Below are 24,182 nucleotides of genomic sequence, written 5' to 3' on the forward strand. Positions count from 1 at the left end.
ACATCTAATAGTTTGGGTATAATTTCGTGCGTTTGTTTGAAAACATAGCTTTGGCTAGAGTAGTGTGAATGAGTACACTGATGTTCTCTAGTAGCATTACTCAACACGCTTTCCTTTACGTGAACATATGCAGTGTCTGTATCTAACAACGGAGCTCAGCTGATTGGATACGGCTATACATCAAATAGTTCGGGTGCAATCCGGCTACTACCATCGTTTGATACAACCTAAGTATATTGGCTTAAAATTGAATTGTGCGCTCGACTTCTATCACGCAGCGCACACAGTGCAGTGCTACTGTATGCCCGTCTGTGTTGTGCTCTCTGAGAAGATTTCCAGTTGCATGCGGCTATACATCCAATAGATCTAATGCGATCTGTGCGAGCCTTCCAGATAGAACGACACGACAGCGAGGACAAACGTATGTCTGAATGTTTTGATTGTACAATATAGGAGCGCTGTGAATTGCGGCTTACGTAGTATGATAGCACGGTGATTTGTAAGTTTAAATGCATATTTAAAGTACAAGGTAGGTTTTTATTTACACATTTCTGCAAGCGGTAACGGTAGACTGTCACGAGCCGATAGAATACACTCCACAAAAAGCATCTTTTCACTGCGCACGCATCTAGTTTGCGTTAGCGCACTCATTTAGAAATCGCAATCAAACTGTACTGCTGTATGAATTCGTTCATTCACAGATTTTAAATTAAATAGCTACTGGATTGTTTTTGTTTTATTTAAATTTTAAACTTTTCGACGATGATGGTAGAAAATGAAATTCATTGCGTGGAGTGTAACAAGAAGGAGGCTGATCCCAATAAAGTCATTACGTGTTTATACTGTTTTTCTAGTGCGCATTTTAAATGTCGTAATATAAACGGCAATGCGGTTAGACGCATTAAAGAATCTCCCTATTTCTGCTCATCGGATTGTTCAGCTACGTACCAACGAATCATTAAAATGAATCATAACAATCAGTCGATGGTTTCAGCACTTGCTGCTGAATTAAAAACTGCTGTGGCTTGTGAAATGGAAGATGTAAAAAAAGAAGTAAAACTTATCACTTCTGCAATTGACGCATCCCAGGAATTTTTGTCTTCCAAATTCGATGATATTCTTGCAGATTTTTTAGAACTGAGGGCCGAAAACGAGTTGTTGAAACAAGAGGTCAATGTGCTCAAAAAGTCGAACACCACTCTCACTGAGGTCGTTCGCAAACTTGAATTAAATGTTGACAAATCCAATCAATTGACCACTTGTAACAACGTTATGTTATTTGGCATCCCAGTTACAACCAATGAGAATACCTCCGAACTTGTAGGGAAAACTTTAGCCTCCCTTGGAGCATCGTCAGGGATTGACTCAGTAGCATCATCTAGTCGAATTTTTGCAAATACTAAATCTGGTAATCCTCTAGTTCCGATTAGAGTTGTCTTCAAAAACGCAGAGGCAAAAGAAGAGATTTTTAATAAAAAGAAATTGAAGGGACAGTTATTTTCAACGTCAATTGACCCTTCACTTTTACTAAATGGGAAAGCTACTACTATTTCAATTCGTGACGAGCTAACGCCGCTTTCATTAGAAATTATCAAGGAACTTCGCGAATCTCAGAAAAAACATAATATAAAATATGTCTGGTCTGGTAGGGGCGGTGTTGTACTTGTGAAAAGGAACGAGAGTAGCAAACCTGAAATCATAAAAAATCGAGTGGATCTAAAAAACTTTATGTCACGTTTAATAAATTTGTCCGTTTCATCTCCCTCTCCAAAAAGAATAAGAAGTATTACTGAAAAAAAATTAAAATAATAAAAGTTATAAATGCTAAAAAAAATTTGTAAACCAACATTATAAAATGGATACTCCACAAATACAAAATAATCTTCACGAGAGCATAGATGATTTTAAAACACAATATCAGCATGGTAATGGTAGAAGCTTACGGATACTTCAGTGGAATATTCGCGGAATGAATGTATTGGAAAAATTTGATAACATACTATATTTTTTAAACGATTGTGATATAACAGTGGATGTAATTGTAATTGGCGAAACATGGGTGAGAGCGGATAGTGCTTCAATTTTTGAAATTCCCGGTTTTCAGTCCACATTCTCATGCAGGGAATCATCTCATGGGGGGCTGGCGTTGTACGTTAACAACAAAATAATGCATAACATTAAAAATAATTGTTCTTTGGTTGGATTGCACACCATTCACGTTGAGCTTACTATCGATGGGTCTTCCTTCGATGTTATTGGTGTCTATCGACCACCTTCCTTTGATTTTCATAGATTTCATGACGTCTTGGAAGGCTGGTTGCATGATGCAAAAAAGAACACGCCATGTTTCATTGTAGGAGATGTAAACGTCCCAGTCAATCTGATTGGCAACAATGTTGTGATTAAATATAAAAATTTATTGGAATCATATGGCTTCATATGCTCAAATTCAATTCCTACTCGGCCAGCCAGTAATAATGTTCTTGACCATGTAGTATGTAGAACAAGTGACGCTTACCGTCTACGCAATGATACGATTGCCACCAACGTAAGTGATCACTCGCAAATTTTGACTTCAATAAATCTTGCTGGGAGACGACAAAAACAGGTTCTTACTAAAAGAATTATTGATAATGTGAGGCTAACTACGATGTTTAATGATTATATGAACAGTATTGTATGCGTGGATAATGTTGAAAATTGTTTTTCAGAAATAATTGCGAAATACAATCAGTTGCTTACTTTGTGCACAAGAACATTTACGACTGAAATAACTGTTAAAAATGATTACTGTCCGTGGATGACATTTGAATTATGGAGGCTAATGAAGATTAAAACAAAATATCTAAAAAAAGTAAAAAGAAACCCTTACGACGCGAACCTTCGGATAATGCTAAATCATGTGACAAGAAAAGTTGAAGCCACAAAAAAACAAAACAAGAAATCATATTATAAAACGCTTCTGAGTACTACTTGTCACTCAAAACTTTGGAAAAATATAAACACAATCTTTGGGAGGGAAAAAGGAAAGGAAACAATAAATTTATCTCAAAATGGAAGTAAAATTTCTGATGCGCAGCACGTCTGCGAAATTTTCAATAATTATTTTTCTAATATTGGCACCAATCTTGCGCGTAACATATCAAATCCTTTGAACGTTAGTCCTACTAGCAACGTTAGATGCGTCTCTAATACAATCTTTTTACGCCCTGCAAGTATTAATGAAGTTACTGCTCTAATAAAAGAATTAGATGTTAATAAGAGTTCAGGCCCGGATAACATTCCAGCAAGAGTAATAAAGGGTAATCCCCAAGCATTTGCGTTCATTTTGTGTCAAGCCTTCAATAAAATTCTTGATACTGGTGAATATCCCAACTGTTTAAAAATTGCTAGAGTAGTACCAATTTTTAAAGCAGGAAACACTTTAGATGCCTGTAATTACCGTCCAATATCTACACTATCGGTCTTTAACAAGATCCTAGAAAAACTACTTGTAGCTCGATTATTAGATTTTTTGAAGGCAAACAATGTTTTTTACAAATTCCAATACGGCTTTAGGCAGAAATGTGGGACTACGACAGCTATAACAGAGCTAATAGACTACATAGTCAGCGAAATTGAGTCGAAGAAACTTGTTGGAGGGTTATTCCTTGACCTTAAAAAGGCCTTTGATACCTTGAATCACAATATTCTCTTAAAGAAACTGGAATTATATAGAATAAGAGGAGTGGCAAACAATGTCATTCGCAGTTACTTAACACAAAGAATGCAATTTGTAACGATTGGTGATGCACGTAGCACACTCCACAAAATTGATGTAGGGGTGCCTCAGGGTAGCAATATCGGTCCACTGTTGTTTTTGATTTACATCAACGACATTGGCAATTTAAACTTGAAAGGGATACCAAGGTTATTTGCAGATGATACGGCATTATTTTATCCTTGCGTTGACATCGGCAGTGCGATATCGTCAATGGAGCATGATTTAAAAGTTCTTTCTAACTATTTTGATGCTAATTTACTGTCACTCAACTTAACGAAAACAAAATATATGGTTTTCCACTCACCTAGGAAAAAACCCGCCGATCACGTTAACCTATGCGTCAACGAAATATCTATAGAAAAAGTAGATGATTTCAAGTATCTGGGTTTTTACCTTGATGCAACGTTGTCTTGGGACCGGCAAATCAAACATATGCAGCAAAAAATTTCATCATTAGCCGGCGCAATGAGAAAAGTTAGCTACTTCGTTCCTAAACACGTATTATTAAAATTCTACTATGGTTGTATTCACTCCCAAATTCAGTATCTAGTTCTCGTGTGGGGCCACGCCAGTAAATCGAAAATTAAGAAAATACAAGTTTTGCAAAACAGGTGCTTGAAAATAATATTTCAACTACCGATACTTTACCCAACGGTTCAACTCTACACAAATAATAGCCACACAGTTTTACCCATCTTAGCCTTACGTGATATGCAAACTGTTATTCACATGCAGAAAGTTTTACATCAACCAGACTATCACCATAATATGTCTTTAAATACTGGTAATAGACTGCAAAATACCCGACGAGCAAATCTCATACAGCGTGATAGAGCCACCACAAATCTTGGTCAGACGCGAATTTCATTTTTTGGTCCTTCAATTTACAACGCTCTGCCTAACGAATTAAAACAAATCACCAACATCGATCTGTATAAATACAAAATTAAACAATATTTTAAGACAAACATAATCAATTACATAATTTGAGCGTATCAACCATGCCTATGTAAAGTAAATCGTAAATTAAATTTAACTTCTCTCTACCAGCAGCTTAATCAGAATTATTATTAGTTATAGTTATACTGGGCCCCTTAAAAAGGAATATTAAATTCCACTGGGCGCCCATTAAATAGTTTTTTAAATAATTTTATGTATCCTCTTTGTTTTCCTTAGCTTAAATTAATTTCTTTGTTTAGTGTGTTGTCCAGTTCTCTTCTAAGCTGAGGTTTCTGTAAGTGTCCGATACCAGGGGGCTCTCTGTGTGAGCTTTTTGGTAACGGGGGTGAGCGGAGGGTTAATTATAATAAAAAAAAAAACGTTTGCCTGTGATTTAACATAGTCTATGTCATAATTAAAACCAGATAGGAAATGCGCCCATCTTTGCATTCGACTAGCCGCAATTGCTGGAATTCCTTTTTTGGATGAAAAAGAGACAATAGCGGTTTATGATCCGTTCGCATTGTAAATTTGTTACCTGCCAGATACACAAAGAACTTGTTTACTCCATATATAATCGCCAACGCATCCCGGTCAATGACACTATAATTAGCTTCTGATGGGTGAAGTACCCTAGATGCGAATGCCACCGGTCGTTCAACACCGTGATCCTTTTGACTTAGCACAGCCGACACACCGACATTTGAAGCACTGACGAACTGACATGACATTTAGAAGAAAATCCTTTAAAAACCATCGTCCTGCACATTTTGTTTGCACACTAGCACCCTCTGTTATGCATGTTGCGGAGTAGCTTGCATTTGCAGGGTTTTATGCTGTAGGGTTTTGTACATTTGAATGGTTTTATATCGAAAACTCAAAGCAACACACGCGCGCCGCGGTGTGGCCATGTTGCGAAACATGCTTTTTTGAAAAATGAGTGCTTTTTGATTGGACGATAGAATTATCCCGAGTGTCTCGTCTGTTTGTCTGTGTTTGAAGCGTCGCACGTGAGACATAATGCAGCAGACGGATTGAAATGAGCCAACGTAACATCTTTTCAAATTTCTTGTTTGATTTTCTGAAACGCCTTGCTACACTCTTCCGTCCATTCGAATTTGACGTTTTTCCGTAATAGTTTATACAAAGGATTCATGATGTCTGCTAGTCCAGCAACGAATTTGGCATAATAATTGACCAGTCCCGCAAATGCTCTCACCTCGGTCAACGATTGTGGTTCCGGAACATCTCTGAAACGATCATCTGTCTTTTTAAGACCGTTCTTTGTAATGATTTAACCCATGAAAGTCACACTGGTCTTGAAAAAATCACATTTTAGATTTGTTTAATTTTAGACCTGCTGGCAAACGGTTCATTTGGTAAACACTTTGGATAGTGGAAATTGCACAAAGTTTCTTAGAATAATCATTCAATTCGAACTGATTGTATGCTTTGGATAGGTCCAACTTAGAAAACCGAGTTCCACCGTTCAGTTTGGCAAAAATTTCTTCCGCTGTTGGTAGTGGGTGCTTGACGTCTTTCAAATGACGATTGAGAGTCACTTTATAGTCACCGCAAAGCCTTATACCTCCATCCCGTTTTACCACCGAACCAACTATGTGCCCCACTGACTGCTATCAACTCTAGCAATAATTCCGCTTTTTTCCATTTGATTTAATTCCGAAGCAACCTGCTGCTGAAATTTATACGGTACTTGCCGGGGTTTCTTAAAAGTCGGTTCAGCCCCATCCATCAATTCTAAGTTTACTGTCCCGTATACGTAGCGACCCAGGGACGTAGCAAACAAGCACTCGTGTCTCGATAATAATTTTGCTAACTCCGGTTCAAAACTGGCAACAATGTTATTCACGATAGCCAAGCGCACCCCAAAAGCATTCATGAAATTTTTACCTAACAACGGTGGCCCTTCTTCCTCTACCACCGCGAACAATATTCTTCTCACTTTACCATTATATTCGATTATCGGTAGTATCGTACCCACCACTTTCATCTTATGCTCTGAGTATAACTGGAGTTGTAGATTAGATGTTTCGAGTCGCCATCCTCTGAACTTTGCTTTGTAATAGTTTACCGAAATAACAGATACACCCGCACCGGAATCCAAACCCATCAACATTTCTTCCTCTAGCACTTTGATTTCCATTTTTAACCAATCCAACTTATACTGGGACACTGACAACTTGTGCAAACTGATCGTTTCACACTTACTTATATAGTTTTGCTGCAATTGAACCTGCTCCTCTGCCGTGTTTTCTCTGCTCTTCGCATGATCGCTGTCGTCCGACTCCGTACCAGCGAAGAAATTTTTCTGCACCTCGCAAATTGCAAATGACCTTCTGGTTACACTTTTTGCATGTGTATTCTCGGAAGCGGCAATTTTTCCGGTAATGACCTGACCGACCGCACACAAAACACTTCACGGTTGCCTTATTCATCAACTGTTCCGGTCGTCGATTTTCCTTCCGCATGCCACTAGATGCCCTTTTTCTGTCAACGAAGTTTAGCGGTGCTTCCATTTTGTCAGCTTCATACTTCAACGCCAATGCTTGTGGCTTGTGGCTTTTCCAGAATAATCGCTTCGTTCTCTTCACAGATTCTATCAAACGCTTTGCCTTCTAGTCCATCGATGAATTTATTGACGAGACTGTGTTGTAAATTCTGCTCAAACTTACAGTTTGCAGCGAGATTTTTAACCCTAACCATCATTGATGTCATTGACACTTTCATGGCCGTGCTCATGCCTCTGCGCTCGTGAAAATACTCTCCTCTCCTTATGTACGACGACCGGCGGGGTAAAATGAGTAGAAAGCAACTTGCATAATTCGGTATACGGTTTCTCTTTTGGTTGATTCGGTGTACACCAGGGATGGTCAAACCGCGCCCGCGGGCCGCATGCGGCCCTTCGTGATGATTCGTGCGGCCCGCGGACTGGTTTGAGGGATGGAGAACTTATGAATAATTTTGTTGGTGACACAGAGGTCACTCAGATCAGTCGTAATACCTCGTGCATATTATAGATATGATTGCTTTCCAGTTAAAATCTTGTGGTGATTCTTAAAAATCGGCTTTTGCTGCCGCCTATGTTACACTTTGATATGCGCAGAAATCGCCAGAGATCATTGCGGCCCGCGGACTCATGGGGCGATCTGATTTGGCCCGCGCCACGCCTATGTCTGGGCACCACTGGTGTACACAAATCCCTCAGCAGCTTATATGTCTTAGAGCTCAAATGGTTAATCAAAACCGCCCGCTTCATGTTTTCTTCCACGCCACTATAGATTCAAAAAACTACTCTCTGTACAACTCCCATTCTTCGCTCTCCGAATCAAAACTGCGAAAGCTAGCGGCGCGTTCCGCCATTTCGCTGCTAAGTATTCCGAAAATGTCGCGTCGAAAAATAACCAGCTCCTTTCCTGTCCAGTGATTTTTCTTCATCAAAACGCGTGCTGGTTTCCCGACTCGTCGCCAATGTAATGTCGCGTTACTTCACGATATAAATCACAAGTCATTACGGTTTCGAACTACGGTTTATTTATTCATATCACTATATATTTACCTACTGAAGCCTCTTGACAGTGCAAAAGTCCCTCCTATAGTTAAGTGTACTGGTCAGAGGAATGAAGGAGTCCTCGCCAGGGACAGCTATAATATGGGATAGTGCTGGCAGCGAGGAATAAGTGGGTAAAGTAGATTAAGCTTTGAAGGAAGGGTAAACCTCCAATACACACAAGCACGCATAAAAAATTTATTTAATAAAGCATATCGCTCACTCAATAGCAATTATAGCAAAAAAAAATGCAATGCAGGTCATACAGCAAACACCCGGGCGGTGATATTACAATAGATCAACTATACTGGTCGCAGTGATCATTCCACACATGGAAAAAACCAGCCTCTCCCAGTCGAGATTCGAACATACGACGACTGCCTTATTAGGCTAGCGTCATACCTCGAAACCAACTGGGAGGTACTACTGGTATAACATAATCAACCATAATTTGTAAATTTATATAAAACAATATTATGCTCGTGCGAGATTTAAGGTGGCTTGAAAACCTCGTGACAAACTTTAATTTATTATACCTGAAAATATCCCGCATTTTGCACCTTACTGGACACCGCAGTCTAAAAGTGCGACTGGCACAAAAAGTGCGACAATGCGAATGCTGTGGGTGAGAAAGAGAAAGAGTGACAACTGCAATGTTGCTGTTTTGTTTTGTCATAAACATTGGCATTAGAGAAAATAATCTGGATTAATCCAGCTGCAAAGCACAATAAAACAATTTGGCACAATGAAGCAAGCCAATATAGTCCCTAAGTTGATAGGTGAACAAAAGCTTCATTCGACAAGTAGTTGGCGCCGCGGTAAAAATGATATTTTTATTTCAAACTGTCAAAACACACAGAAAACTAAAATCTTCAGAAGCGGATTTGATTTTTTTTTAAATACGCGCTTTGGAATCAATCAAATGTTATGGTTGGGTTAGAAAATAACATATATACTTACTATAATTTTTATTTGCTTGCATTTTATTTAAAACTATTAAAATTTTATTACATAATAAATACTAAATAATAAGGACATTGATTCAGCATTCCTTGAATGAAATATTGCTATAATTTTGCTTAAAACCATTAAAATTACCTTAAACAATTAAGTAGAACACTTTCATGAATATATCTGGATCTAAATTTTACGGTCCCGCATCTATAAACATAACCATACAAACCTAAACTAAATCCGGATCTCAATTTACTTGTCCTAAGTACACATTTCATTTGCAACCACCAGTGCGCTAGCTAGTAAATAAGATTTCGAAACCGCTCCGGAAAATTTAATGTTCGCAATATTCATTTTACTGAGATTTAAATAAAGAATATTTTGATTTGTATACCCGTCCAGCGAAAAATTGTAACTGATCATCATTTTCCTAGTTCGGACAGCCAAATGTAGGGGTCGCATGGGCTTCACTAGTTTTGTGTTTATTTGCCTATGAGCTTTGCTTCCAATCAACGTTAATATGCAGAGATAAAGCGCCCTACACGCTAAATTTTAATATTATCAATGTTCATTGTAACTAAACCATCTTTGTGGCAATAGGTAACAAAACATTGAAGTATATATTTACAGGCTTATAATCAACTTAATTGCTAAATTGTGTATAAAACAAGCTAAAGAACAAAAACCTATACTTTTTTGGCACGATCTCACCCCGCAGTTGGTACAACCGCATTATTGTATTATTGATAGATCCTCGTATTGTTTAAATTTGTTAATAAAGTCAGACATTTGAATAATTATTTGTAACGATGACAAATATTTATTCAATGTACGTAGGAAATAATGATGAAATCTCGGGTAAATTTTCAAATAGACCTAAGTGACAATGAGAGATTCTCTTCGCGTCTCCTCTCTTCCGTCTTTCACGGCTACATAAATGCATAGAAAAGGAAATTTTCGAAACATTTAGCTAACTAGTGACTCCGGCAACCGTTTTATGCAAAGCTGATATGTTAAAATGCATTAGGATCGCCGTAAAAAGCGGAAGAGAGGAGATTGTCATTGTCACTTAGGTCTATTCGAAAATTTACCCGAGAAATAACGAAACTATAAATATGTTTTACGTTGTTATCGATTACATCATTCATTTTTTGGACTTAGGTTTTCTTGGCTTATTAGTAAGAAAAAAAAAACGAAATTTTACTTTGCCTTAACGTTTCAACATTATATTTTGTCCTCTTCAACGGGCTGATGCTAGTGTGCATTTTTATTGATATGCATGTGAGTTTTTGGTTCACATTATACGTTTATATTAAAAATATTAAGAAGTTATTATATTAAGAAGTTATTGACGATTCATATAACAGGACGCACAATGACTAGAAATACTCAGAGTATAGTGTCTACAATGAGTAGTTGTGACTCAATGAGACCGCATGAGGTGAGGAAGGAGATAGGTTCTGTAAAGGCTCCCATACACGTACGAACATGTTGGTCGAAACCTGAATGACCCGGCAACACTTTGTTTAATTCCAGATAAATGTTTAGTGTTAATTTGCTCCCATTTGACAGATAAAACACAAGCTCATTTTGTTTCAAACCGATAGACTGTATTTGCTGGTCTAGTGGATTGCATAGGGCAGGTCGGTTGATTGCCTGGCAGGAAAGCAATTTGCTTCTTATTTGATTTGGTAGAAAACTCTATTTTAACTCTTGCTTTTGAACCTTCTCTGTCACACAAGGTTTTCTAAAATTTCAAAATCGAAAAGTATATTTTTCAGCGAAGTACTAAAGTCATTAGATGTCGCATAATTTTTTGCAATTAGATGAAAGATAAAAAATGGATCCCCAGTGATTCCTTGGGTTCATAAAGGACATTTTGTAATGAAATAAACAAACTATTTTTACACGATTTTCGGAATTTACGCGGTTTTTCGACGTGAATTTAGTAATTTACGCGTTTTTTACGTGAAAATTTTAGAATTTACGCGATTTTTTAAGCGAATGTGCTCTGATTACGCGTAGTTTTGGAAATCACGAGGTCATTTTTCCTCAACTTTTGGAATTTAGGCGGTTTTTAAGCGAATTTTGGAATTTGAACGGTTTTAAATTACGCGGAATGTATCCTTCGTGTAAGAAGCGACTTGACTTGACGACTTGAAAGTCGTCATTTTTAACAATAAAATTTGATAGGAAAACATAGCAATGGTTTTAATCAATCAATTCTGGTTGAGTCCGAAATTTTTTGAGTGAAAATTTTATGTGTACACACGAACTTTACCAGAATTACCAGCGAAATAAGCAATTAAACAATCCAGCAATTACTTATTAAAAAATTTATCAAACGCAGTATCCCCGGTTTGATTGTGAAATTCCTGACTTTTCCAGCTCACTAATGGCTCCCGGTTTCCCGATCTCCGATATTTGAATCGCTACAAACAATTGGTATGGAAAAAATTATTTGAAATTTGAGAAAGTGTTTGACGCGAAGATTAATTAGGTGAACTGGAAAATTTCGATAGACCCGAAAATATATCGTGGTGATGACAGGTGGGGTTCACACCCACGTTTTTTCGGCTGGTACCCGACTGTTTTGAAAAAAATATCCTATTATTGACTAAAGCTATATCACACATGAAATAAAACGATATGAAACGATATGATATGAAATTAAAATATACTTACTTTGTCCCTAAACTACGACATTTCCTGTGTCCAATATATCTATTGGAAGCTGTGTTTACAAGTGAGTTGGAAAAGCGCATTGAGTTAGATTTTGCTGGTGACAAATTCAAAAATGCTAACGAAGACGTGTTCCCTTGTCCACTGTCGGTACCTGGAACTGACGTCGCTTGTCTAGAACATGAAGTTTTTCTATTGTTAACTTCAACTGATAGCGCTGATAATGACGGTAATGGCTCCAAATAAAGTGACTTCCTGTTAATGATGAAGCAATTATTGTTGGTCAGTTAAAATAAACGTACATACTTGTATTGGTCTTCTTCAAATATGTTTTGCAGTTCTTCGATATACCGGACGGAGTTCAGATAATTGAGAGTCCTTGCTATTGGCTGAATGCTTGAGTAATCTGATCCTTGGTAATTTGAAATCACCCGCAAAATATTATTCATTTTAACACGTCGTTGTTCTGGCTCCAACCCACTTTTGTGCGGATGAGCTAAATCTATATACACTAAATCAGTCAAAAACAAACCTGAAAATATATTAAGAAAAAAATTTCTCAGTTCAAGACCGTTCTACCTTCAAAATACGCGTCAGTGTATAGCCGAAACATATAGGTAGGGGGACCCGGGGCAAGATGAGCACCCTAAGCTCAGCTCAAGTCTTGGTCATGAAAAGCACGATTTTTCTCCAGCTAACCGTTGCTAAACGGTTGTTATAACTTTCCTATACTATTTTGATTTGAAATATTTGAAACTGTATTGAAAAAAACTTGATAAGAAAATAATTGTTTTTTCACCCGTCTAAAACATACCGGGGCAAGATGGGCACCTGTTTGATAAATGAATTATTTGCTTTTAGTAACATTCCTAGTTTTTAGAAAAACCTTAATTACTAAATATAAGTTAGTAAAAAAGCCAGTGGTGGGGCTGACATTTTTAAGCAACTCGAGTAGTTTACCAACAGTCACTTTAAAGTCTCGAGCTTTAGGGGTTGAAGTTTATTAAGGGATTCGTAAAGTTGCATGGCTGTTTATGAAATTTTCTGAGCCAGTCCTATCTGAAAGCATTGCAGTTTTATAGAATGAATGAGATTTTTTTTATTTTGCTAGCTTGAATGCCAAAGCTCCAAGAGAGTCACCCCATACTTACTAACATTTTTAATTTCAAGGATGTGATGGATTATCCCTTTCTCTCTTTTTTGATGAATATGGTCTTAAATGGCCTCATTCCATTGGTATACGTTATCTGCTCAAGCATTTTGAGGTAACATCGTAGGACTTACATCGGCAAACCATAGTTTTGTGTGTTTCTTCTAATGGAATAACCTTTCACATTCAACGCGTCGATGACAACTCGAAGATCGTTATTCATTAACCGTTTCGTCCCGAAAAACGTTTACGGCAATGGAAATAATGGAATTTAGCGATTATTTTTATTTTTACAAGTTATGTTGTAAAGTTTAAGGGTGCCAATCTTGCCCCGAGAAATGGTGCTCATTTTTCCCCAGCAAAACGCCATATTTTTGAAATATTATCTATACCTATAAAGAAGGATTTCTGTCTGTCTGTCTGTCCGTATGTTCCTTATAGAATCGAAAACTACTGAACCAATCGGCATGAAAATATGCATGTAGAGGTTTTTTGGGGCCAGGAAAGGTTTTAGTGATGGTTAGAAATTCCTCCCCCCACTAAGAGGGGGTGCTCCCATACAAATGAAACACAAATTTCTGCATAACTCGACAACTAATCAAGCAAATAGAACAAAATTTGTCATGTGAGTGTTTTCGGTGACAAGAATTTATTCTATGGTAAATTGAGACCTTTATAAGGGGAACTAGCTGACCCGACAAACTTCGTATTGCCACAAATTAACCTGTGTTGTACATAAATCATGAATCTCGGATGATCTTTGTCACTATCTCGAGTTTTGCAAGCCCCCCAGTGGGCGGCGCTTCCGACGGCGGGTCACCGGCAACACTCGCGACCGGCTCGTCCTGAATGATCTAGTGTTACTATAGATAGTTTTTGTGGTCTTGTTATTGATTATGTTTTATGGAAGAGTCTCGAATTTCTCGAGTTGGATTAGTTTTTGAGTTTCGCAAAAATTTCTGTTTTATTTGTATGAGAGTCCATATTCCCCTACCACAGGGGTGAGAGGTCTCTAACTATCATAAAATAAATTCAAGACTCAAAAATCTCCTACATGCTAAATTTGGTTCCATTTGCTTGATTAGTACTCAAATTATAAGGAAATTTGTATTTCATTTGTATGGGAGCCAACCCTCTTAAAAGGGAAAGGGGTCGTAATACACCACAGAAAAAAAATTCTGCCATCTAAAACTCTCACATGCCAAATTTGGTTCGATTTGCTTGATTAGTTCTAAAGTTATGAGCAAATTTGTATTTCGTTTGAATGGGAGCCCCCCCCCCTCCTAAAAAGGTAAGAAGTCCTAATTCATAATGGGAAAAATGGTTGCCTCCAAAAACACCCACATGCCAAATATGGTTCCATTTGCTTGATTAGTTCTCGAATTATGAGGAAATTTGTATTTCATTTGTGTAGAAGCCCCCCCTCTTGAAGTGTGGAAGGATCCTAATTCACCGTAGAAAACATTTTTGCCTCCAAAAACCTCCACATGCCGAATTTGGTTCTATTTGCTTGATTAGTTCTCGAGTTATGGGGAAATTTGTATTTCATTTGTATTGGAGCCCCCCCTCCTAATGTGGGAAGAGGTCCTAATTCATCACAGAAAAAATTCTTGCCTCCAAAAACACCTACACGCCAAATTTGGTTCCATTTGCTGAATTAGTTCTCGAGTTATGAGGAAATTTGTATTTCGTTTGTATAGGACGCCCCCTCCTAAAGTGAAGAGGGGTCCCAATTCATCATTGAAAAAAAAAATTGTCTCCAAAAACACACATATGCCAAATTTGGTTCAATTCGCTTGATTAGTTCTCGAGTTATGAGGAAATTTGTATTTCATTTGTACAGGAGCCCCTCCTCTTAAAGTGGGGAGGGGTCCTAATTCACCATAGAAAATTTTCTTGCTCTCGAAAACCTTCACATGCCAAATTTGGTTGCATTTGCTTGATTAGTTCTCGAGTTATGAGGAAAATTGTATGGAAGCCCCCCCTCTTAAAGGGGAGAGGAATTATAATTCCTCTTATAAAGAGGGGAGGGGTCTCAATTCACCATAGAATAAATTCTTGTCACCAAAAAAAACACCCACATGCCAAATGTTGTTCTATTTGCTTGATTAGTTCTCGAGTTAGGAGGAAATTTGTATTTTATTTGTACAGGAGCCCCCCCTCTTAGAGTGGGGAGGAGTCCTAATTCACCGTAGAAAATTTTCCTGCCCTCGAAAACCTTCACATGCCAAATTTGGTTCCATTTGCTTGATTAGTTCTTGAGTTATGAGGAAATTTGTATGGAAGCCCCCCCTCTTAAAGGGGAGAGGAGTTACAATTCCCCTTATAAAGAGGGAGGGGTCTCAATTTACCATAGAATAAATTCTTGTCACCGAAAACACCCACATGCCAAATTTGGTTCTATTTGCTTGATTAGTTCTCGAGCTATGAGTAAATTTGTATTTCATTTGTATAGGAGCCCCCCCTACTAAAGTGGGGAGAGGTTCTTATTCATCATAGAAAAAATTCTTGCCTCCAAAAACACCTACATGCCAAATTTGGTTCCATTTGCTGGATTAGCTCTCGAGTTATGAGGAAATTTGTATTTCGTTTGTATAGGAGCCCCCCCCCCACTTAAAGTGGGGAGGGGTCCCAATTCATCATAGAAAAAAATTTTGTCTCCAAAAACACACACATGCCAAATTTGGTTCCATTTGCTTGATTAGTTCTCGAGTTATGAGGAAATTGGTATTTCATTTGTACAGGAGCCCCCCCTCTTAAAGTGAGGAGGGGTCCAAATTCAACATAGAAAATTTTCTTGCCCTCGAAAACTTTCACATGCCAAATTTGGTTCCATTTGCTTGATTAGTTCTCGAGTTATGAGGAAATTTGTATGGAAGCCCCCCCTCTTAAAGGGGAGAGGAGTTATAATTCCCCTTATAAAGAGGGGAGGGGTCTCAAATTACCCTAGAATAAATTCTTGTCACCGAAAACACCCACATGCCAAATTTGGTTCTATTTGCTTGATTAGTTCTCGAGTTATGCAGAAATTTGTGTTTCATTTGTATGGGAGCCCCCCCTCTTAGTGGGGGGAGGGGTCTCTAACCATCACTAAAACCTTTCCTGGCCCCAAAAACCTCTACATGCAAATTTTCACGCCGATTGGTTCAGTAGTTTTTGATTCTTTAAGGAACACAGGACAGACAGACAGAAATCCATTTTTATAGGTATAGATTATAACTCCTCTCCTCTTTAAAAGGGGGGGCTTCCATACAAATTTCCTCATAACTCGAGAACTAATCAAGCAAATGGAACCAAATTTGGCATGTAAAGGTTTTCGAGGGCAAGAATATTTTCTATAGTAAATTAGGACCCCTCCCCACTTTAAGAGGGGGGGGCTCCTGTACCAAAGAAACACAATTTTCCTCATAACTCGAGAAGTAATTAAGCAAATGGAACCAAATTTGCCATGTGGGTGTTTTTGGAGACAAAAATTCTTTCTATGATGAATTGGGACCCCTCCCCGTTTTAGGAGGGGGGGGATCCTATACACATGAAATACAAATTTCCTCATAACTGAAGAACTAATCAAGCAAATGGAATAAAATTTGGCATGTGAAAGTTTTCGAGGGCAAGAATATTTTCTATGGTGAATAAGGACCCCTCCCCACTTTAAGAGGGGGGGCTCCTATACAAACTAAATACAAATTTCCTCATAACTCGAGAACTAATCAAGCAAATAGAACCAAATTTGACACGTGAGTGTTTTTGGAGACAAAATTTTTTTCTATGATAAACTGGGACCCCTCCTCACTTTAGGAGAGGGGGCTCCTATACAAATGAAATACAAATTTCCTCATAACTCGAGAGCTAATCAAGCAAATGAAACCAAATTTGGCATGTGAAAGTTTTCGAGGGCAAGAATATTTTCTATGGTGAATTAGGACCCCTCCCAACTTTAAGAGGGGGGGCTCCTACATAAACGAAATACAAATTTCCTCATAACTCGAGAACTAATCAAGCAAATGGAACCAAATTTGGCTCGTGGGTGTTTCTGGAGACAAAAATTTTTTCTATGATGAATTGGGACCCCTACCCACTTTAGGAGGGGGGGCTCCTATACAAATGAAATTCAAATTTCCTCATAACTCGAGAACTAATCAAGCAAATAGAACCAAATTTGGCATGTGGAGGTTTCTGGAGGCAAAAATATTATCTATGGTGAATTAGGACCCCTCCCAACTTTAAGAGGGGGTGCTTCTACACAAATGAAATACAAATTTCCTCATAATTCGAGAACTAATCAAGCAAATGGAACCATATTTGGCATGTGGGTGTTTTTGGAGGCAACCATTTTTTCTATGATGAATTAGGACCCCTTACCTTTTTAAGAGGGGGGGCTCCTATACAAACGAAATACAAATTTCCTCATAGCTCGAGAACTAATCAAGCAAATGGAACCAAATTTATCATGTGGGTTTTTTTGTAGGCAAGAATATTTTCTATTGTATATTGTCTATGGATTTCCCTACTTTAAGAGGGGGGGGCTCCTATACAAATGAAAAACAAATTTCCTCATAACTCGAGAACTAGTCAAGCAAATGGAACCAAATTTGACATGTAAGTGGTTTTGGACGCAAGATTTTTTTCTATGGTGAATTGAGACCCTCTCTTCTTTAGAAAGCGAGTTATGGCCCATCTCCCCTTTAAGAGGGTGGGCTTCCATACAAATGAAATGCAAATTTCCTCTTATCTCGAGAACTAATCAATCAAATGGAACCAAACTTGGCATGTGGGAGATTTAGATGGCAGAAATTTTTTCTATGGTGAATTACGACCCCTTCCCCTTATAAGAGGGGAGCTCCCATACAAATGAAATTCAAATTTCCTTATAACTTGAGAACTAATCAAGCAAATGGAACCAAATTTGGCATGTGGGAGATTTTGGAGTCTTGAATTTACGATTATTACGATATTTACGATAGTTAGAGACCCCTCACCCCTGTGGTAGGGGGATATGGACTCTCATACAAATAAAACATAAATTTTTGCGAAACTCAAAAACTAATCGAACTCGAGAAATTCGAGACTCTTCCATAAAACATTAGTCAATACAAGACCACAAAAACTATCTATAGTAACACTAGATCATTCAGGACGAGACGGTCGCGAGTGTTGCCAGTGACCCGCCGTCGGAAGCGCCGCCCACTGGGGGGCTTGCAAAACTCGAGATTGTGACAAAGATCATCCGAGATTCATGATTTATGTACAACACAGGTTAATTTGTGGCAATACGAAGTTTGTCGGGTCAGCTAGTAAAATATAAAAGAATCACTAGAAAATATTTTTAAACGATTCAATTGGGAAAGTACATGTTGTTCAATCGTAAAAGAGCCGTAATCTACAAATAAGCATCTTTTATTTATTTAAAATGCTTCTTTTCTGATGGCAAAATATTATAAGAAATCAAGGCCGTCAGAACGATAATTTATTTTTCCAACAAGTGCGTGATATTTTATGTTCAACGCTATTATATTACTTCGTTTTGGCACAATTTAATAGTTTGTAGGAGTTTTTAACCCAAGGGTTTTCGCAGCTGTGAAATGGCGGGGTGCCCATCTTGCCCCGGGTGCACATCTTACCCCGGGTGCTCATCTTGCCCCGGGTCCCCCTATAACGTAAAAAAGTTGTAATAAAAGAAAAGACATGTAACTTTTATACCATTCATCGGAGCCAAGTAGACTGGTGGAAAGTCGATGATAAGCTTCGGAGTTGGTCGTTTAGAAACTTGCAAAGGGAATCAGGACTAATCAGGACTGAGGAATTGACAATAGAGGGTGCTAATAAGGGGGGACAAGGGGTGGAGGCGACACGGAACGTGGCTGAATGTATGATTCGCCATAACTCCAGCACGTCTGGATTGTTCTTTATCAAACATCGTTTGTCAAACACAAGTTCTTTTGACATAAAAGAATCAGCGCAGGGGTTGGCAAAAGCAGTTGTACAAGTGGCTGGATTTTTAAAAGAGGGAATAGGGCCGCCATTAACAAAGGGGAAGTTCGAAATCGTAAAAAGGGATTTGTGTCGATTTATAGGGATTACCGGAAAGAAGATCGATTTAGAAGTGGCTGGGGATAACAGGAGGAGAATTTACAAAGGGAGTAGATACATTCAAATGAAGAAAAAATGTTTTGTAGCTTACATTGCATGCATTATGAGAATTTTCGAAGCTGTGAGACAAAGGCGCTTTGAATAAGATTGGGCACACTCAGCTAGTAGTTAATAAAACTTCCCAAATGTAGTTGTAGAATAATTCCCACAATTTTTTCGAATAGCTTTGAATTGAGTCACGCGAAAAATTACTGGAGGGGGTGCATAAAAGCTTTCTTTCCAGTCCATTAGGTTTAATGGTAACTTAAATCTATAAATTTAATGTATGCTACGATAGTTGTGCTGTAATTAAAAAAACAAATGTTTCAAACCCTTGACCCTTCATTATCGACAGACTTCGCAACCGACTAGTTGGAATACAGCTGTAACTAGTCTATGTTGTTTTGATTACTACTACTTAGCAAAGCTGCAGTCATTCTAGGCCGTTATCTGATAAAAACCAATTTGTACTCGCGAACGACACTCGTCAGCCGCAGACATGTGACCCGGTTTCAGTGCACTTCGCCGACTCTCGTACAAATATGACTCCGCACATCGGTGCCGATTTTTTTGTTAGGTTCGGTTTTATGTGTGTTAAGTTTATGCACCGTGCGGCACCGGGCGAAACCCCGACAGCCGAGCGCCCCACTCATACTTTGCTTTTTTTTCTTTCTTTCGTGCTATCTGCGCTGCGCTCCGAAAACATTCTGTACATTTCGTTTAGCGAATAATATGGACATGAAAGTTAAAACGATTAAAGTTTAAAATAACGAATTTTTAAACCATACTTTATTTGAATATTAGATTCACATCTCTCAATTGAAAACCCGTTTTCGATTGAAATGCGCAATTTAACCAAATCAAGATTTATAAAAGACAGTAGGATAGCTTTTAACCCGCATGGGACATGCATGTTCGCACATTAAATATTTCGGAACAAAACACAATCTGATGCTTTGTATAAACGAATTAACAATTAGTTCGAAAAAACTGTTCTTGAATCGAAAAATTAACTTGTTTCGAAATATTTTCAAAAGCACGGAAAGAGAACGGTGCCCAACGTCCTGACAACTCAGTGACGTACACCGAATATAAACGAATGAGAAAACCCTGATTTAATCCACCTATTGGTGAAAGGAACTTTTGTTATACGGTCTTACTTGCTATTTGAGATAGAAATCGACACGTTTGGTTTACATGAAATTTTTGGAAATAAGTTTACAAAATTTGAACCAAATAGAAGCACTTATAAATTTTGATAATTCCTTTTCTGAGTAAGTTGTTACTAATGAGGGTAAGTGCAAGTAAAAGTAAGTTGTAAGATGAAATATTATTCTTTAACATATATATTGCGTAGCAAAGGTCTAGTTTATAAGTTTTTAAACTATGCATAATTTCCTGTAATGCCATTCTATTTGATTCACAACAATAAAGTTTTCTTGAATAAATTTCATCAATTTTTATTAACTTTCGGTTACTCACGCTGTTGTATTTTGTACAACATGTGTAGGTTTTTGAATGCCATATTGTTATAAAGTTACAAATCGTATGTTACGTATATACTAACGTATATTCTTCAGTAAACTTGTTATGAGCAAAATGTCAGAATTATTCAATGCATTAATACTTTAAATTGTTAGGAAACAACATTAGCATAAACCGACATCACAGAAACGAAGCAAGTAGCATGTGAGGTGTACCGCAATTGGCGCCAACTGGAATTTCCTATCGTTTCTTCATACGGAAAAATGGTGTCTGTATGCAGCAAAACTACCAGCAAATGTAAAATGTTTAAGATGTATCCGTCTGTTGGTAGTCGAGTAATTCGGGGTCAAAATCAGGGTATTTTTTATAACCAAAGTTCTTCAGTTCCTAAACAAGCAAACATACAGGTATACTAAATTCAGCAAAGTTGTGTATTTTTACTATTTGTACAACTTTGCAATACGTGAAAAAGTCACACAATAATTACAAAAAGAGTTAGAATAGAAAAACTGACTTTACAAATTCATATACAATAAATAAGATTTTTCTATCTTCACTGAAGAGATAGAAAGTTACTGTCTTCAGCAAAATTTCTTGCAATAATATGCTCTAAAAGTTTGCAGAACACATGTTATATTGAAACTGAAGAAAATTAATTTTTTTATTTCGCTTTTAGGGGGATTAATCAAAATTCAAATTCTACCAGACGATAGAGCTTTCAATTTTAAGAAACTCTTCCAAAGGTTTAATAAACTTAAAACCAAGTTTTATTAGTCAAAACTCTAGTGCGCACGTTTTCTTTGGTTTTGGGCTGTTGTGCGCGCAATTAACCGTGTTATAAAAGTTAGCGCGAGTGTTCGAGGGTTAATATCTTTTGACCGATAAAACCAACTCTTATGAAATTTTGCATATATATTCGTAGTGTGAAAACCTCTCGTTTGATATTAAAATAATTGAAATTAGGTAAATTATCTTGGTTAAAATCATTATAAATTATTGTTAATTTTGGTGTGGTGTATTCGGTTGCTCATAACTTTCAAATTAAACGTCCAATCAAAAAACCATTCAATAGTGATCTATTGAATGCTAAATGCTAATTCTAAATTACCTGCCAAATGAAACTAATAGCGCGTAAATCGGTTTGGCCATCTCTGAGAAACAGGCGTTCATTTGTACCTTGTCAAAACAGGTTTTTCAAGGCTAACTTTTAAACTGCTTGTCCGTTTTCAATAAAACTTAGCAAAACGTTTAGTAATAGTAACAGCTTTCGTTTGGTACTAAGATCGTTAAAATTGGTTGCGTGGTTCCGAAGAAAACCGTGTCACGTAGTTTTCACATTTTTGCTTATAATTTTCAAACGAAAAGTCAGACCACGAAACAATTTAATAGTGATATACTAGGCAATAATACCTTTCAAACAAAAGTAATAGCGGATGAATCGGTTCAGCCATCTCCGAGAAACAGGCGATAGAAAATGAGCTGCACACACATACAGACATTGCTCAATTCGTTGAACCCTATCGATTGGTATATGACACGTGGCCCTCCGGGCCTTGGTTCTATTTCGCGTTTTTCGACCAATTTCTAAACCTTTGTTTAAAGAAACTGACTAAAGAAGTGACAAGTAACTCATTTTCAGTTCGTCAAAACCAAGTACGCATGAATCTCGATGAAACCTTCTGAATCTTTTGCTCGAAAACTTGCGGAGTATCAGTCGATGAACGCGGCAGAAATTAATGATTGCAAGCAAACGGCAACAAATACCATTGTATCACCACGAAATCGATCCGTGCTGCCTAACGAAAACACCGGGCAATCAAATTTGTATCGTACAGTTCATAAAATCGCCTAAATGTTGAACTCGAAAAAATATTGTTCGAACTTTTCCTAGCAACTTTGAACAGAGTCACGCACAACAATCATCGTTGAGCAAATCAGGTTTAATGATGACAGGAGGCCGTGACTGTGACTGAGCTCCAATGTCTTTTCTTTAGTCAGATTCTTTACCTTTGTTATATAGTATAACAAAGGTAAAAAGCAAAGAATGAAATCATGCAAGCCGTCATGCGGCCCGTCGTTAGTACCGTACTCGTTGGTGCCCAACCGAAGGTATAAGCACTTCGATCGGGTTTTCGTGTTGTCGGGGAGCGTGCCAGTATGTAGCAACGCCAGTGCGTTCTATTATCGAAAGCACCCAGTGTCGTGCGCATGTGGACGGGTGGCAACCGAGTCGCACCGGACGGTGTTTATAACAACTTGCAGTTTATATTCTCAAAGCGCAAAGCAAAACGGGAGATTGACTGTTTGCTTCTGCAGAGATGCCGCTTGAATTGTAAGACGGCAGCAGCGCAAGCGGGAGATTGACTGGATTCAAAAAAACAGTCAAATGATCGTTCAAAAAGCGGAGTTTGAATGCGGAAAGTTCGCATTCACGGCAGTCACATTCAACTTGCGATCCCTTTTCAAGCCCTGATAACAAGTCTGCAGCCGAGCTTCAAAATCACCCGAACCACATGGCTTTTTTCGTTGAGTGAATTCGCAGCGAAGGAATAGCAAATCATCCTTTTCAAATCGATGATAGAGTTGATCGCTATAGGCACAGACAAACAGACATAACTTTTGGAAGAAAAATCAACAAAAATTATCGTACCTCACATTTAGCCTGAACACTAGCACCATCTATGATCGACATTCCCAAATATCAAATAGCAACAGGAGTATCCCTCAAAGTAGCAAGTATTTTTTATGGGGAATTCCCCTTCTTTCGTCAAAAAGCGCCACTTTGACCAAAACTGAGACATTCCCAACTAAGCCCAAATTTGAAATGACGGTTTAATCGTTACGAAGAATGAAAAACGAGTGTTATGTCTGTTTGTGTGTGCTATAGGTATAGCCTAACATTTTTTTCATTCGTATCTTACTTGCTTGCTGATTATTAACGGTGCTGTATCGCGCTATTCTTGAATACTTAACAACACTGCTTTGTCATGCCGTCACGTCGTTGCTTATTCACAAAATTTAACGGGCACTCTACTATCGTTTTTTTCATATGATAACGATTGCGTTTTATAGCACTCAACCCTCTACAACAATTTCTTGAACTGACATCAATTTTTGCTTCAATATTGCTTCCCTTAGCGTATCCGATATGCAGTTGTCGAATACTGGTTCGGTATTGCGTATCGGTTGCAGCATCATAATCGCAGACTTCTCAACTTACTTTTGTGTTATTTTCCGGAATAGGTCACACCTTTCATATGACACGTTCAGCGCAACAAAATGCACATTAGCGGACCTGGTAAACTTTGTACTACTACCAATTAAATTAAATGACGTAAATAGAGGTTTTCCGTCAAATTTTTTTTTTCATGAAATGTTCTGTTTTGACAGTATAATCAATATATACAGAATGCCAGTGTCGCTGGTGATTCATGGATATTTTGGTGGCAAACATGTTGCTGGTTCGTGTCTTGGATACGGGAACTACATTGTCAAATTGCCCATAAGAAAAT

The 24,182-nt window shown here is 37.8% G+C and overlaps 1 protein-coding gene across 3 annotated transcripts in view; it reads right to left on the reverse strand.

Annotated features, from left to right (window-relative positions):
* The window catches only part of LOC128742487 (ras-specific guanine nucleotide-releasing factor RalGPS2), a 66,985-nt gene that overhangs the window by 14,112 nt on the left and 28,691 nt on the right, over window positions 1-24,182 (reverse strand). For all 3 annotated transcript variants that reach the window (XM_053838864.1, XM_053838865.1, XM_053838863.1), the window contains 2 exons: window positions 12,213-12,438; window positions 11,910-12,161 (listed from right to left, as the gene is read on the reverse strand). In XM_053838864.1, the coding sequence (XP_053694839.1) occupies window positions 11,910-12,161; window positions 12,213-12,438 (478 nt within the window). The remainder of the gene's footprint in view (window positions 1-11,909; window positions 12,162-12,212; window positions 12,439-24,182) is intronic.

This window comes from Sabethes cyaneus, chromosome 3 (genome assembly GCF_943734655.1).
Source record: "Sabethes cyaneus chromosome 3, idSabCyanKW18_F2, whole genome shotgun sequence".
Lineage (NCBI taxonomy): Eukaryota > Metazoa > Arthropoda > Insecta > Diptera > Culicidae > Sabethes > Sabethes cyaneus.